We start from the raw sequence: 17,975 nt of genomic DNA on the forward strand, positions 1-17,975 counted from the left end.
GGGACTGACAAATGTCCTTCTCAGAGCTAAACTGTGATCAGAGTGCGAGAATGTTTGGAGGCCCAGCTGGGATGAATCCAGTAACAATGGGCTTGAGAGATTCCAGGGACTGGAGGTAAAGAGGAGAGCAGGAAAGGTGGAGCTGGGGAGGTGCAGAATGTGCCCAATGAGCGAATGCGCGCTGATTTGATTAGGCCTGGAGGCGGGAGTGAGCCAAGTGGTGGGGACTGGAGAGGTGGGCTCCTGGGGAGGAGGCAGAGGGAAGGCGGAGCCTGCGCTGGTGTGTGTGGAGCTTGGGAAGACAGGTCCAGAGGCTACAGGAGTGAGCCAGGGGGCTTGGGAGAGGATGCAGGGCTCTGACTCATCAGTTCAGAAAAGGTGGCGAGAAGGTGATGGCAGCAGCCCATGCCTGTAATCCCAGAGGCTCGGGAGGCTGAGGCAGGAGGATTGTGAGTTTGAGGCCAGTCTTGGCAATTTAGTGAGGCCCCAAGCAATTTAGTGAGACCCTGTCTCAAAACCTGAGAGGGGCTGGAGACGACATAGCTTAGTGATAGAGCACCCCAGGTTCAATCCTCAGAACTAAAACAAAACAACAGAAACAAGAACCATCAAGAAAGAAGAAAGGAAAAAGAAAGAAAAACAACTTTTAGAAAACAGTGATTCTATGTATTGCATTGTGGACAGGGGATAGAACACTGCATCAGACGTAAGATGATAAGAATTTGTGCCCTGGCTTTGTTAATTACTAGCTGTTCCATAAATTCAGCAAATATTTAAGAGTTACTGCTCATCCTACATGGATTGCAAAGTTAATGCATTAGGGGAAAACAATGCTCAAAATTGCCCTCCACCAGTTCTTCTGGAGGCTGAGATAGGAGGTCCTCAAGTTCAAGCCCAGCCTAGGAAACTTTTACAAAGAAAAAAATAAAAACAGCTGGATGTGTAGCTCAGTGGTAGATGCTTGCCTAGTATATACAGGGTCCTGGATTCAGTCCACAGTAACCACAAAAAAAGAAAAAAAAAAATTCTCCTCTGGAAAAATCCCTTGGGAATGTGTCATGCTAACACTGACATGCAGTGTCTCCATAATTCCAACATGGCGAATTTTCCCTTTCATCTGGATCCAGATGGTTGTTTTTTCTCATGAACACCAGAGGAACAAGTTGGCCAGAGCTGAGAAGTTACGGGAATCGAGGGTCAGCATGAAGATAAGCAAAATCCTTGTCTCACTCTGAACCCCAGACTCTTAGGATGGAAAGGAGTCCAGGCAGAGATGACTGATACCATTTGAACTTACATAAAAGTGTGTGTGTGTATGTGTGTGTGTGTGTGTGTGTGAGAGAGAGAGAGAGAGAGAGAGAGAGAGAGAGAGAGAGAGAGTATGCATGTACCATTGAGTTTGTATGGTTAGATTCATATGAGCCTGGACTCCACATAATATTGAGCACTGCTTATGGGCCAGGGTTGTGCTATAGTTAAGGAGAGCAAAAATGAGCATGTGCCATTGCTGCCCTTGAAGCTTTGTCTAGAGGGTCATGAGGAACTTGCATCACAAGTAATAACAGCACAGTGTGGTACAGGAGCCTGGAGGGGTGAGGATTAGGAAAGGTTTTATAGAGAATGTGACTCTTCAGCTGAATTTTAAAAGCAGATGCAGGACAAGGGAGGAAGAGCACCCCAGAGCATCCTGGCAAGGGACTGGCATGCGTCACTGCAGTGAGGCTGAAAGGGGCAGAGTGGGACCTGTCTGTTGTCTGGGAGAGTTGGAGTGTGGCATGTGCTGGGGGACATAGCTAGAGAAGGCACTGGAAGGGCCCTGGGGCCAGATGAGCTTTCTGTGCCCAATGAAGGGCTAAGATGCTACACTGTGGTGACTGATTCACAGAGTTTCTAAGAACGAGAGAGAAATGACCACATGATCAGAGGTGCATTTTATACAGGTAGTTCTGTCACTGTGGAGGATGGATCAAAGCAGGCTGGGAATGGAGTCGGGAAAACTGGTTAGAAGAAATTATACTACTGCAGGAGAGAGAAGAGGGGTGGATGATAGCATCAGGACAGGAAGATGGCCAATGGCTGGATCCAGGTTACTGAGTTTGTATACCAGGTACTAAGCTAAGCACTCACGCCCATTGTCCAGCTTCATCTGCCAATAACCCCATGAGGATGCTAGCAGGTTTGTCATTCCAGGCCTTCTCGGTTCATACGCTGCCCACCTTCCTCCTGACCAGCTCTTGCCCTTGTTCACTTGACCACAGCTCCACTGACTGCTTTTCTGGTTCCTTGCTCACCCCAGGACCTTTGTAATCCCTATTCTCCACCTGCAGCCTCATTCCCAAATGTGTGGCTGGCCCACTCTCATTTTGAGGATGCACCTCTTATACTGCCTCTGCCAAGAAGCCTTCTTTGACCCACCTCATCTAAAGAAGTTTCCTTCCTGTACCAGCAGGTATAATTCTTTCAGAGCACTTATCCTAACCCTAATGATCTTGCTTGCCTGTCTGTCTCCCCCTTTCTAGAGTACATACTCCATGAGGGAGAACCCTTATTTGTCTTATTTGCTACAATATTACAGTACCTAGCACAGTACCTAGTACAAATATCTGTTGAATGAATATGCATTTCATAAATGAAAATGTACTACAGGTTGAACATCCTTAATACAAAAATTGGAAATCCGAAATGCTCCAAAATCTGACATTTTTTTGAGGACTGATGCAGCAACACAAATGGAAAATTCCACACCACATGAAACATTTTTCATGCACAAAGTTATTTAAAACACTAAATGAAATTACCTTCATGCTCTGTATATAAGGTGGACATGAAATATAAATGAGTTTTTGTGTTTAGACTTGGGTCCCAACCCTAAGATATCTCAAAGATGTATGCAAATATTCCAAAAGCTTTTAAAAGTCCAAAATTTAAAACACTTCTGGTTCCAAGAGCGAGGGATGAGGATGAGGGATATTCAAACTGTACTACTGTTCCTACTAATAGTAACATAATAACATTAACATATGTTTCAGGCTCGGGTATAATTGATTTAAGCCTCACAAATTTGGTAATTATTATTTTCTCCATTTTTACAGATGAGGAAACTGGGACACCAAATTTAGGTAATTTATGCAAAGTCACACTGCATGTATAAGGCAGGGTCAGGGTCAAATTCGTGTTGTCTCCAGGGTCATGCTTTACTGTGCATGTTGTATCCCTCTTTTTTGGGGGGGGGGAGGGGGCTGTACCTGGGATTGAACTCAAGGATACTCAACTACTGAGCCGCATCCCCAGCCCTATTTTGTATTTTATTTAGATATTCACTGAGTTGCTTAGCGCCTTGCTTTTACTGAGGCTGGCTTTGAACTCCTGATCCTCCTGCTTCAGCCTCCAAGCCACTGGGATTACAGGTAAGAGCCACCGCTCAGGGTGCTGTATCTATCCCCTCTCTATCATTAAGCTTTGCAAATGTCAGGTCACGGGGATGATGATGGCTTGGCTGGGATTCCAACCTGGTTCCCTCTGACCCTGGAATCTGAGCCCCAAACACCTACACTCCAGGGAAAGCCTTATGAGCAGGGAGGAGGGATGACAGATGCCCAGGAGGAACCCAGCCTGCAAGTCTGAGCACACTGTGTTGAATTCCCGCGCACACGAGTTCAGCTGTGAACAGCGGAGTACCCGCTGCACTGCGCAATGATTCCTGCTGTGGGCGCAGAGCACATCACTCAACCCCTCCAAGCCCTTCTCCACCTTTGCAGATGTCCACTTCAGTACCCAGCAGGCAGGATTCTTGTGAAGATTCAACTGAGATAATCTAGCCCCATAGGTAGATATCCATAAACATCTCCCCTCCTATCCTGTATCTATGCTGATAAGAAGTAGCTAAAATTTCTGGGAAAATGAGCTATCAGGAAGAAAGGGAAAATTCTTGGGTGGGTCCAATGATATAATCAAAACACAAACTTCAGAAAACTTGCATTTGCTAAGTTTCATCTGTAGATTTGCAGTTATTGAAACAATTGAATGAAAAATGAGCAAAATTAGGATCAATTTAAAGTAAGTATATAAATGTTACCTTTCCTCCCTGGATTTTTCTGTTTATTCTGATTTCTTACTAAGTATATACAGTTTTTATCTCAGGGTGAGTTATGGATTTTAGTCTTAAAATTTCTGCTTTGTACAATGGAAACAATAGTCTCCCTTTTATAAGTTTTTTTTTTTTTTTTTTAAGGATTGGTCTGAATACAATGAAGTAACATTATTTTAAAGTGTTTTTGTACAAGAAAAGAGTGTGGATTTTGAGATCACCCGCCTTTCCCACAAAAGTAAATGTAATTGGTATTTTTCAAGTTAAAATTGCTCAAGTGGTTAAAGCCATGCATATCTCATCTGTCCTAATGTCACGTGGAGATGTCACTAATGACACCCCCAGTACAGGGTAAGGAAGCATTCTGCAGTAGGCTTTTGTCTGCAGAGAGAGTCATGGTCCACCAGACCTCGCCCATGGTCCACCAGACCTCGCCCCTAGCCTTGAGCTCCAGGTGGACAAGTGACCCAAGAAAGACAGGTCAGCATTCATCAGCCCCTGGGGTTAGTTGCAGGATAAGAATCTGGACCAAGCAGGACCAATCTAAGGTCTCCTCTTAGCTGGTGCTAGAAATATCAGGAAAAGTCTTCCTTTTCCCCAGGAATGCCAGATGTCAAAACCAAGCAAAGCTGGAGCTACTTCTGTCAATCTCTGATACCACCTGGGGATCAATCTGCCAAAGGAGGCCAACCTGGAAAGAGGCAGAGAAATAGGGAGACCAACTAACTCATCCGGTTTGCCTGGGACTTTGCCGGTTCTTTTCATGCAAGTTCCAAGCCATGAATGCCCAGCTCAGATTGGGCAAATTGGGATAGTGGTCCATTCCATAGAGAGATGACTTGTTAAGAAAGAGTCCTAAGCCAAGCATGGTGGCACATGCCTGTAGTACCAGTGACTCAGGAAGCTGAGGATCACTGGAGTCCAGGAATTCTAGATCAGCTTGGGCAACATGATGAGACCCCATCCCAAAAAGAAAAAACAGCAACCGGGGGTATAGCTCCGTACTGGAGCGTTTGCCTAACATGCACCAGACCCTGAGTGGACTTTCCAGCACCCCAAGAAGGAAAAAGAAAAGGAAGGAGAAGAAAAAGAGTCCTGGATGCAGCTGGACTGGAGGCCCTGTGGGCATCTCAACTATGTGGTCCTCTGAGTTCTGGTGTTTGTTTAAGCTCCTTTGACTTTTCTGACACATGCAACCTAAAAAGTCATAACCTTCACTCAAAGAATGTGCACATATAAATACAAGTCACAACTAAAAAAAGCAAAATAAATCAAAGTAAGAAACACACTATTTTTAGAATTTAAAAATAAGGAAATGTGGTCATGTGATCCCCTTGAGAGGTTGAGATGATTTTTTTGACAAAGGGGCTTTGAAAAAAAAAAATGTATACAAAGTGGAAAAAGGAAGAGAGACAAATGAAAACATTCCTATGGAAGAAAAACATCCAGGCATGAGAAAAGTTGGAGTCATCCAGGAGCAAAGATTCAAAAGACCAGACAATGCAGTTGAAGGAAGAAAAGGAGTCGAAACCAAAGCAGGTAGTAGCAGCCTTGCCTCCTAGGGCCTGCCCTGCCCTGAAGTGGGAGGAAAAGATAACTGAGCTATGGGACTGGATTGTAAAAAAAACTAGACCAGCAAGTGCAAGGCCCTGGGTTTGATCCTCAGCACCACATAAAAATAAATAAATAAAATAAAGATATTGTGTCCAACTACAACTAAAAATAAATAAATATTAAAAAAAAAAAAAAAACTAGATCAGTCCACAGATGCTGAACAATTTCATAAGATTCAAAGCAAACATTCCAAGGAGACTGGGAGTGCATCTCAGTGGTCGAGTGCTTGCCTAGCACGCACAAGGCCCTGGGTTCCACCCCACGTGCTGCAAAACCAAACAGAAACTACAAGCACTCTGGAGCTCTACCTTGGGGCAGGTAGGCAAGTGAAAAATGCCAGAAGAATAACCAGATTAGATAGAGAAAATGGACTCTTCTTAAGGAAATACGTAACAATAATTACAAAGATCTGAGAGAACACAGGTGCCCCAGAAGTGAGCTTGAGCTACTGCCATCTGAGCCGGATGCTCTGCAGTGTTGGAGAGATTTGGGATCCCGTTGGTCTTCCTTGGATCATGTGGCCAGATGGGAGAGGATCCCCTCCCAACAAATGTCTTTTCATGAGCCCTAGAACAGATCAGGCAAGTATGCTGGTCAGATCCCCTGAAGAGGGGCTTGAGGCTGGGACCCCCAGGGGTCTCCTTCTGGCCTGGCCTGGTACCATTTCTTATCTTACTCTTTTTTTTTTTTTCCTTCCTCCTCACCCGTCCCATGGTAGTGATGGGATCCAGGCTTCCCACATGCTAGACCAGCATTTAACCACTGAGCTATATCCTCAGCCCCTGGTACCATTTCTAATGAAGTATGGAAAATCAGGAAATAAGTTATTCTCTCCCTAGAAAGGTAACATACTAGAAAGTCAAGAGAGAAAACCAGCTGACGCTATGTGGGCAGCGAGCACCCTTTCTATCCAGTCTCTCCAGTCTTGTTTTGTTTTGTTTTATGGCAAAGTTGTGTTTATTTTTGACAAAATGATGTTTGAAGCCAAAATATCAAATCCATGAATCTCCTTAACATACTACATTGATACAATGAATAGCATTTCTACACAAATTTGGTAATTTTTATGATATTTTGTAAATTTTCTAGGTATACAAGCTAAATGCACTAACATTCTCCATCAATGCACAGGTATTTTGAATCATAGTTCAGGTAGTTTGAAACTTCCCTCTAGTTTTAAACCATTTCCACTTTGTCTTCTGACGCCATCTGATTCTAGGCTACTACTCATCTTCTTGGAATGTTTTGGGAAACTTGATGTGCCTGGGCAGGGTCTTTCCATCATACACAATTTAATTGAGGGTGTTTAGGAGACAGAAGTAACATAATTTTGAGGGAAGAAACCAACAGCTCTATTTGTATTTGCACATTTGCAAAAATAACATGCCGATACTGTATTTGCAGAACTTTTCCTCTTAAAACTTTTCCTCTTAAAACACTGAAAATAGAAGAGCTAATGTGATTAAAGGCAGTCTGGGAATAAGGAACTAGATGCACACCCCAAATCTTACATCACATCCAATGCTGAAGTTACCTGAGTACCTGAATAGGTTTTACCTGGCTTTTGAAGATGGAGAAATCATTTGGTGATCTGTTCCCTTCAATTCACTTGTAATTTGGGTTTTTTTTTTTTTTTTTTTTTTTTTTTTGGTACCAGGGATTGAACTCAGGGGCACTTGGCCACTGAGCCACATCCCTAGCCCTAGTCCTGCTAAATTGCTCAGGACCTCACTAAATTACTTAAACTGCTTAGGCTGGCTTTGAACTTGCTGGGATTACAAACGTGGCCACCATTCACAGGTAATTTGGGAAGGCCCATCTGCAAGCAGTATGTCCTTTTGCCCTGAAGCGAGATGTTGCCAAGAATCGAAGAAAGGAAGGAGGCAAAAGCTCCAGGAAATGTCACATCATCCTGAAATGTATCTCTTACAGATAAATCAGAGTGGACAGCTCACTGGCAGGGGCCGAGCTCAGCCTCCTCTCTGGGGAGATGCTCTCTAGAGGCACCCTTTCCTCCGACTCCTGCAAGGGAAACAGGATGCCACAGCCAAGTTCACGGTCAGTGTGGACCCCAGGGTCACTGATGTTGACCCTCTTTCTACAGATTCCCTGCACTGTACATGCTGTCTTCATGGGGTTCTGGGCATTGTGTCATTTGCAAAGAAAGGTGCAAATGAAGACAAGATTTTCCTACGTGAGCCCCTTAGTTTGGAGCTGGGGATTTGAGGTTCTGTTGAGTGCCAGTGATTTACATGGTGTCATGCTATTGCTGTGAGAGGGCAGAAGCCAGCGCCCCATACTACAAACAGATAGCCAAAGGCATTTTTCTCCTCAACCAAGTTATTTATTTATTTATTTATTTTAAGATGGGATCTTGCCAAGTGTGATAGCTCATGCCTGTAATCCTAATGCACAAGAGGCTTGCGCAGGAGGATTATGAGTTCAAAACCAACTAGCAAGATCCTGTCTCCAAATAAAATATAAAGAAGGGCTGGGGATGTGGCTCAGTGGTTAAGCACCCCTGGATTCAATTTCAAGTACCAAAAATAAACAAACAAATGAATGAAGAAATAAATAGAGCTTCTACCTTCTTTCCCCTCCCCCCAAAGGAAAAAAAAAAAGAGAGATGGGAATCTTGGTATGTTGCTCAGGCTGTCCCCTAAGCACAGGTGATCTTCCTGTCTCAGCCTCCAAACACCTGGAACTACAGGTGGCTCCACCACACCACACTTCAATTCTCACAGGGAGATCTTTTGTCCTTGATTTGCTTACACAGATTTGACATGGATAAAATCAACCACCCTCAGGCAAAGTAATCACAGACATTTACCACGAACCAAAATTCATATTTTTTCTTAAAAAAAGATAACATGGCATTGTGTTTCTCTTTTTGCTGAGTAACATAATGCCTTTACCTCAGTACAGTACCTAAGGCAGCCTGTGGCTAGGACCAAAACCTACCTTATGAATTTTAATGGAATAGTAGAAGTAGAAAGAGAATAAATATTTAAATATGAAAATGGGCCTGTAAGTACCTAATGTTCCCAAATCATCTGACATTAATGGAAACAACCACTCGGGTGAAAAGATGTAGCCAGAGGGGAAGGAAAGTCAGGGGAAAAGACACAGGAGCTAGATGGTTCACCAGACTAGTTACCCTGGGATTCAGAGACCAAACATGAGGCATTTTCCACAGAATGTGGGCGTGTTTATCACCCAACAGGCTCTGCCCTGCAGCCCGAGAGTACTTACCAGCATTTCCAACTTGGCAGCCCACCAACAACCTGAACAATGATTGCTTTTCTCTTGCTATAATAATGCTGTCTAGTTCATTAGAGATCCATTTGGTATTTTTCATTGAGTCCAAAGCACGCTGTTTCTTTCCAAAGGAATTCTATGGGGTTTTATATGTTTAAAAAAATAATCCGTTGGATCAACAAGTAAAGGTAGAAATGCTTTGATAAGAAAGAAAGGAGTTTTTCCTGGGCTCTCATTATTTATCTGAATTTAAATGTCTTTTTTATTAAATAAACAAACACATAAATGTAATATGATACACGGGTCCAGATATTTCTTTGCTCAATGAGTTTAACAGATCTCAGCTGAGGTGTAGTAGTAAAGCCTTACACTTGACATTCATTCATTCATTCATTCACGCACTTGCTCATTGATTCATTCATCTAATATATTTATTGAGCATTTACTAAGTGTTCTGAGCATTCAGATTATAGAATTTAACAAAAGAGAAAATGACCTGGACTTCATGGAACTCATGCAGAAGAGGCCAATATCAAATCCATGCAAAAAAGTAAATACGATCGTTATAGATGGTGACAGACTCTTTGGAGGGAAAATGATGTCCTAGTGCTCTGAGCTGCTGTCCTCTGAGAGCTGAGATCCGGCAGGTGAGAAGGAGGCTATAGAGCTCTCATCCCCTTGCCTATCTTTAGAGCTCTAAGGATAGGTAGGGGGATGGCCAAGGCAAAGATCTGGAGCTAAAAGCAAATCTGACACCTTTGGAGTGAAGAAAGAGCACAGGTGGACTGAGTACAGAAATATCTATTGTGGTAAAGATTTAACAAGTGTTGTGTGCAAAAGAACAATGATAAACTGCAAAGTGACACCACAGAAGGGTATTATTTGGTTGTGCAAGAATCCTTGAATGTGCTCATAAAAAATATCATTCTGCACTTAGAAAGGACAAAGGCAAGAACTGTATATTTCACTTTTTTTCATTTTGTGTTTCCTAATAAAACATGGAAGACTCTTCAAAAGCCCTCTCAAATACAGTCAGACCTCAGTAGCCTGGGGGACGGGCTCCAGAATCCTCTTAAATGCTCAAGTCCCTTCTACAAAATGGCGGAGTATTTGCATGTAACCTATGCACACCCTCCCATGTAATCTAAATCATCTCTACATGACTTAAATACCTAGACAATGTAAATGCCATGCAAAGTGTTGTTATACCATATAGTTTAGGAAATCATAAGAAAAAGTCTGTACATGTTCAGTAGAGACACATTTTTTTTTCTGGTTATTTTCCTTGCAACATTGGTTGAATCCAGAGATGTGAACCTGTGGATAAAGAGGACGGCCTGTACATCTCCTCTATGTGAAATACAGAATCGCACATACCTGGGATCCTATTGAGCGTCACCCAGTAATGTTCATCAGGACTGAAAGTGTCTTTGGACCACTGGAGCAAATCAACAGCCCTTGGGTCGTGGAGAACAAAGTTGGCAAATTCTCTTGATAGAGCAACATAGGCAGAGCCAAAGTAAATGGTGAGATTGTGGGGAGGGGGTGGTTTCAGTGCTGTCGTTCTAATCACGTAGGAAAGCTCTTTGCCCAGATGCTCTCGGTGGACATACTTGGTCCGACCAACAGCATGAGCTGGGGGCAGCACCCCTGGGGTAATGTTCTTCCCTTTAAATCCTTTCAGATACTGAACTATTTCCTTGTTGGTTTTCAGGGGGAAATCTTGCCCGCAGGTGTTGAGGACGTACTTCCAGGGGACCTGGGAGGTTGACAGATCTTTGATACAGTTCACATCTGCCTGGAGTCTGGAAATCCCACCATAGACCACTGGCTCCATCTTAGAAGCCAGAAAAGCATTTGGGAAGCAGTTCAGTAATTGTTCCACCGCATCTTTAAATTCAACTGTTGCCTTTTCATCCACGTGAACGCAGTAGATGTTTTGGGGCATGAAGAGAGACCTGAAGAGCCTTGCGAAGGTGTCAAAATTGTGATGGATGACCATTATATACGCCAGAGGAAATTCAACTTCTTCTTGAGATAAAGGGGTCGTGATGTAGTGACTCTGGGTCAGATACTCCTTGCAAGAAGACTTCTTGTAGATGGTCAGTTTGTTTCTCCACAGGAAAGGAGTTTTCCCATTAATAAAGGACGTGCAAACTTGGGTCAGCATCAAAGTGTCTGAGCTATTCAGCTTCTGGTAGCTTTGCTCTCCCCCAAAACTGAACACATAGAACACGATAAAAATGACCACCGTAGAGACAGAAACGATAAAGAGGTACCGCAGGGATGGAGGCATACCTCAAAGAGGGGGAGAGATGTCACCGTCCAGCCAGAATCTGTGACTCCTTTCCCAGACTTACTTGTCCCCCTGAGTTCTTATGGTGGCACATAGTCCAGTCATTCCTGCCGGGAAGGACACGCTGAGGATTAACTCTGTTCCATCCAGGTGCTGGGTCTCTCTCTCTCTCTCTCTCTCTCTCTCTCTCTCTCTCTCTCTCTCTCTCTCCCTCTCTCTCTCTCTCTCTCTCTCTCTCTTTCTCTCCCCCCCCACCCGGAGCTGATATTAGAAACCGATCCCGCCTCTTTCAAACCTCCTTTGTCTCAACCCCAGTAGCAGGTTGCCTAAGCCCAGCCTTTTCCTCCTCCCTCTGCCTCGCTGTTGGCGTCTGCTGCCGGTTCTGCCGAAACTCTGGCCACTCTCCCCGCCACCTCCGGGATTGAGTTTCTCGGATCTCTTTTCTTGCATGGCCCGAGTTTCTCCCCGCGACCCGCCTCTCGTCCTTACCAGTGGCGACGAGCTCGGGCAGGCGACAGCTTCCTGCAGTTCATCCCGCGGGCTGCCGGGCTCGCCCCCTCTTGCTCAGGGCCCAGACGCCCAGCCCGGTCCTCTCGGCGGTTCCTGCGCAGCCCGCGGGGCACCACCGAGCCTCCGCTCCCCAGGACGCTCTTTTACAAAACACGACTCAAGTGTCAAAACCCGAAATAAAAGGGAACCTCCTCCAACCCACGCTCCACCGTCGGCCCCGCCCCGCTCTTCTCCAAAACAAGAGCTTCCCGGGGGAGGGGGGAGGGGGGAGGAGAGCCTGTCCCGGGGCAGCTGCGCCCGCGACCGGGAGGCAGCCCCCCTCCTCTCCTCTGGCTTCTAGCATCCGCCCCCCCACCCCCCACCCCCGGTGTTTGCTGTGCAACTCGGGGTCAGATGAACAAATCCTGAGCTACATCCCCTGATGTGGATGAGACCGGAAGGCTTCGCAGACAGGAACCTGACTCCTGGCCACCAATGTCGTTCACCTAGGGGATCACAGGGCAGTCAGGTTTTAAGCACCCAGGATGCGCAGAGAAGAGTCTATTATAGAGTGTTTTTCACTGAAAGTAGGAAATGCATGTCTTTTCCCATAGGTCAGTTGTGTTTTGGCTAAGGAGTAAGGGATCTTGGGGGTTTCACACTTTCCCATGACTTATGTTGTAATGAAAGTTAGATTAATGCATCTTATTTAATATCCTCTTTAAATGATTTTTAAAACACCAAATTACTGACCACTTTTCCCATGTTCCTTACTAGTCTGAACTTGACTCAGAACCTCTAAGCCCACAGCATTAACTCATATTGGAAACTGGGTCCTCTACCCCCTCCCCCAAAGAATGTCCTTGAATGTACATCTGCTTCTTCCATTTGAAAAGTCTCCACCCCGCTGTTGATGGCATTGGTAGGACCACCTACTGATTTCCGGCTTTCACTCCTGAGGGTAAGAAAACCATTGCTACTGCCCGTGATTCAAGGCACCCCAGACTCAAGCTGAATGATATACTATATCCTGAACTCACTGCAGTTTTCTTCTCTTTCTATGCAGTATTCACCTGCATACCCATGTTCATTGCAGCAATATTCACAATATTGAATATGGAATCAGCCTAGATGCCTATCACTCTAGTTTTCATTCTTTGTTCATTGTATATGTTTTATATTTTCCAGTCTATACATTTTTTTTTTCTCCTTACACCCACCACAAATAAACGATTTATAACCCACCTCTGGATTTTTAGGCCAGTTAGAAAAAGAAAATATAGCCATTATGTGGGAAAAATAGATCAATTTAATTTTTAATGTCTTGTAGAGTAGAGCAAAAAAAAAAATTACCTAACGCTCCCGATAAAGGAAAATTCAATCTCAAACTTCTCTTTTTCCAAATAATGCTTTTAAATATTAGGTTATTACATCTGCTATTTCTAAGCAAGAGTGAGTAATTTCATTATCTTGTTTGGCAAAGCCTGTGGCTTAGAATAAATATTAAAACTCTTACAGCTTGACAAAACATTCAGAGTAGAGATACTACATAACTTAATTACATAACTCTGTTTATATTACTATTTCCAACTAGTCGGTAACATAGGGGTTCAGATTTATACAGGCTTTGAGAGTAGACAATTAATAAGGTCACTATACATATTAAAAAAAAAAAGTACAGACCCTGGCCAAAATAGGAACTTCCATAATACTTCTGGATTCAAACCAGTACTTCAAATGGCATTTTTTATGTATGAAAAAATATAGCCGTTTTCTCCCCTCAGCAATCCTGCCTATCCTTGGGCCAAATTCCCCCAGCCTTAGGTGGTTATGTTGTGGCTGGTAGTGGCTGGTGTCACAGGAACCAGGGTAGTGACACCATGAGCCATCAAAGGGGCCCTGGGATGTGGCACTACACAGTACTAAAAACCCCTATAGGAGAATTTTTTAAAAACTACTTGTGCATTAAAGAATGTCTGCTACTTGTTCACTTTCCTTCCTGATAGGCTGCACAACCTTCTTATGCAGAAAGGACACTCAGAGCTTTTGTGCTACTGAGACTGGATGGCTCAGCTTTCCCTACCTGCCTTTTACTGCAGCCAAGGACAAAGTTGGTGCTTGCAGGCCTTAGCAACCAAGCCTGTTCCTCACTTTGGAAGCAATTATGCCTGAACCAGCCAATTAATCAGGCTAGACACATTTACCCTGCCTTGGGGCCATCAGAAAGCCTTTTTTTTTTTTTTTTTTTAACATTCAGAAGTTTTTATATTCTGTTCGTTATTTAAGACTTTTTCAAGTTATGAAAATATGTAGAACACAACTCCAACATATACAGGGTATCCATTATTTGAAATGAGAGAGGACTTGGAATCTCAGTGAATAAGAAAAATAATCAAAGGAGGAAGGAAGGGTAGGATTGCCCGTGTGCTCCAGCCTCTTGGCTTTCCGGCAGGAAGGAGCAGGAGGTAGCCCTGTGAGACCTAGAGAAACCAAGTCGCATGCACACAACCTGAGAGTTGCTGCTTGCCACTAAGCTAATTAGCTAAGAGGCAAAAAAGACTTCGTTGTTAGGTTAAAAAATAAAAATAAACAAACAACAATCTTGTACTTAATCTTGTTGCTAGAGAATCACACAAAGACAAAAAAAGACTTCGTTGTTAGGTTAAAAAACAAAAATAAACAAACAACAATCTTGTACTTAATCTTGTTCCTAGAGAATCACACAAAAGACAACTGTTGAAAGATTTACGGACACACTTTCTTCTGCACCAGTCTCTGCTTAATACCAACACACACTTCATTATGTTGCTATAATTGTCCTGGGGCTTCTTTTTCCATTCCCAGTCTACCACTGCTCTTTACTTAGGAAAGAACTTGAGAGGACCCAGGTTTGATCAGTAAAGTTAAATTTATAGCAAATAGGGCACAGCAAAAAGGTTTGGCATGGATAAGATTTGTGGAGGGGCTGAGTTCAATTGGCAACAAAGGCTAGCTAGCTACATGAGATGAGGGAGGTCTTGTTGATTCTTGGGTGTGTTGATGCCTTTTCTGTGGAAGGGCGTTTGGTTTACTTGTTATTGAAGCAGATCAAATGACTCAGGGATTTGTAATTATAACACACAGGTACCTGTCTTTTCCTTTGAACTAAGTCAGAGGTGGGAAAGTCAAGGATATTGGTGGTGGTCCCATTCACTTTGGACAGCCAATTAAGAAACTTCATTCCAGGTAGACAAATGGTTGGTAAATACTGCTTTTATTTTATTATTTTTTTAAATGGTAATGATTATGGTGCTAAAGAGAAGAAGAAAGAAGTCATTTCCAAAGCACTCTTTAATTAAACAACAAGTCTCCCAGAACTGAGATGTTCTCCAAGAGGGTTCACTGGGGAAAATCCTCCTCCTGGGGCCCAATCATTTTACTTTCTATATCTTTCATCTAATTAGCAACAGAAGAAGTTGTTATCTAGATTGCAGAACCCTAAGCATTGCTTTAAATTATCTCACGGGGGGAGGGGGATGCTTAACATGCTGTATTTCATTTTGTTTTATTATCTTATTTATTTATTTGCAGTACTAGGGATTGAACTCTGGGTGCTTTACCACCAAGCAACATCCCCCAAAAAGGCTGTTTTTATTTTGGCACAGGGTCTTATTAAGTTGCTGAGGCTGGCCTTGAACTTTCAATCCTCCTGCCTCACGTCCTGAGTTACTGGGATTACAGGCCACTGTGCCCAGGCTGGTCAACATGCAGTATTTTAAAAACCCGAGTGGCAAGTCCAGTGGATCACCATAGACCATGTCATTACACTATGAGCTGGAATGATCTGCACCAGCTTTAGATGCAGCCAAGATGTGGTGGAAACCTGGATACTGAATGAGTTTAAGCAAACACTTGCAAAACACAGAACACAAAGTATTCAAATAGGCAAATGTTAAAAGCACACACAGGCAAGCAGCAGGCTTCTGCTAGCATGCTTTTAACAACTAGAAATAAAAAGATCCTGACTTTTAGGGGTTTAGAAAAATAAAAAAATAAGTTACCAAAAATAAGTCATGATCAGATCAAATCACATCGTAAGATAAAACTTACCACTGAACTCATTTGTGGAAATTAACTGTTTAACCTTGAGAGAGTAAATGACTCATTAATTGTGTTTCCAAAACATTTGTTTCTATAAGAATTCAGTCTAATTGAGCATGTCTGTAGCTTGGGGTGAGCATAATCCACATCAGTAGTTTCAAACTTTAGCTTAATATCTCCTATCCGGAGGGGATGTTAAAATAAAAACTGCAAAGTCTCACCCCAAGAATTCAGTAGGTTTACGGTCAGCTTGCTGATTGACATTTTGGTCCTAGATAATGCTGATTCTGTGGATCCCTGGAGTAAAGCTTGAGAATCAGTGGACCAGAGACTAAAAGTCCTTGATTCCCCCTCTACCATGGTCCCAATTGATCTACTTTTCTACAACTAAGCAAAACACCAAAGGGAAAAAAATAAAATTTAAAAAACAATGTTTTGGGGAAAACAGCACAGTACAATCTGCAAGTAATTAATAAACATGAACTCAAATTCCTAGAGCACAATTTGCTATGGAAAACAAATATGTGGTAGAATTGTCCTTCAGTAGTCACAGGGATTGGTTCCAGGATTGATTCCCCTAACCTACCAGGATACTAAATTCCCAGATGCTCTAGTCCTTTCTACAAAATGCTGTAGCATATGGTTATAACCTATGCACATCTTCCTGTGTGCTTTAAATCATCTCTAGATACTTATGATAGTTGATACAGTATAAATGCTATGCAAATATCTGTTATACTGTATTATTTATGGAATAGTGAGAAGAACAAAGTCTGTACATGTTTAGTACATATTTGAGGGGAGAGGTACTTTCGATCTAAGGTTGGTTGAATCGATGGATTCAGACCATGGCGGTGTTGGCCCAACTGCACTGGGAAGAATGGGATCAAATGGGTATAGAGAAAAGTGCTGGTGCTGTTATTTAAATGAGAGGAATCCTAGTTTATTCCTCCCCAAATGCCCATCTTTAGTGACAGCAGCAACACCTGTGCATAATCCATCTTTCACAAACTATAGGACAGGATAACTTAACGACAATACTGCTGAATTGACTAGCTAGTCTTTCATAAGCCTGGGCTATAGAAACATGTAGGCATAGGACTGAGAAAGAGGGAGAGACAGAAAACACTAAGCATCGATGAAGATTCGGAGCAACCAGCTCAGACACGGCTGGGGAAGTAGGAATTGGTACAACTTTGAAAAACTGACACGATTTAGCCAAATTGAGTGTATCTGTAATTATGGCTCAGCAAGTCCATCCCCAGGCATTGGCTTAACAGAAATGGATATATATATATCAGAGGAAATGTACTTCCATATTCACTGCAGAAATATTCATTATTGGCCCAAATATCCATTAACAGTTAATTATATATCAGGTTTGTTCACCCTTGTTTGAGCAAGGCATGGTGGTATGCTCCTGTTCAAAGCTAGTCTCAGCAACTTAGTGAGGCCCTAAGCAACTTAGTGAGACCCTGTCTCAAAATAAAAAATAAAAGGGGCTGGAGGTGTGATTCAGTGGAAAAGCACCCCTGGGTTAAATCCCCAGAACTTAAATTTAAAAAAAAAGCCTTGTTGTGAGGGCCTATCCTATGCATTAATGCATGGTAGGAAATTTGGGGCATCCCCAGCCTCTACCCACAAAAGGCCAGTAGCACCCTCTGCTTCCTCCCCAAACCAGCTGTGACAACCAAAAATATCTCCAGATATCCGACTTCCTCTCTACACAGTAATAAGAATGAATAAATGAGATACAACAGAAAAAGATAAATCTCACAAACTTAATATTAACCAAAAAGTCAGAAAAAAAAAGAGTACATGCTGTGTATTTCCACTCATATAAAAAGGACAAAAACAGGTACAAGTAACTTACGCTGTTAAAGATTAGAGGGTTAACGGGAATGCCGTTACATGGATGTGCTGAACACCTATTGTGCATGCACTTTTCTGTGTTATATAATATTTTACCAAAAAATGATGGATGAGTGAATGCATCAACTCTTCTCCCAGAAAAACTACTCCAAGAGGGCTTTCTTTCTTTCTTCCTTCCTTCCTTCCTTCCTTCCTTCCTTCCTTCCTTCCTTTCTTTCTCTCTTTCTTTCGGGAGGGGGCGAGTACCAGGGATTGAACTCAGGGGCACTCAACCACTGA

General features: G+C 42.9%; 1 protein-coding gene across 3 annotated transcripts in view; it reads right to left on the bottom strand.

Annotated features, from left to right (window-relative positions):
• The window catches only part of GCNT2 (glucosaminyl (N-acetyl) transferase 2 (I blood group)), an 81,206-nt gene that overhangs the window by 46,408 nt on the left and 16,823 nt on the right, over positions 1-17,975 (bottom strand). Inside the window, exons 1-2 of one of the 3 annotated variants that reach the window (XM_081295264.1) lie at positions 11,745-12,122; positions 10,337-11,362 (exon numbers count right to left, since the gene is read on the bottom strand). The exons of 1 other annotated variant lie outside the window; for it this stretch is intronic. In XM_081295264.1, the coding sequence (XP_081151390.1) occupies positions 10,337-11,255 (919 nt within the window). In that variant the 5' untranslated portion in view covers positions 11,256-11,362; positions 11,745-12,122. Of the gene's footprint in view, positions 1-10,336; positions 11,426-11,744; positions 12,123-17,975 lie in introns of those variants that run through there. One more of the 3 variants, XM_081295263.1, reaches the window with a different exon arrangement.

This window comes from Spermophilus citellus (assembly GCF_964194105.1).
Source record: "Spermophilus citellus genome assembly, chromosome: 5".
Lineage (NCBI taxonomy): Eukaryota > Metazoa > Chordata > Mammalia > Rodentia > Sciuridae > Spermophilus > Spermophilus citellus.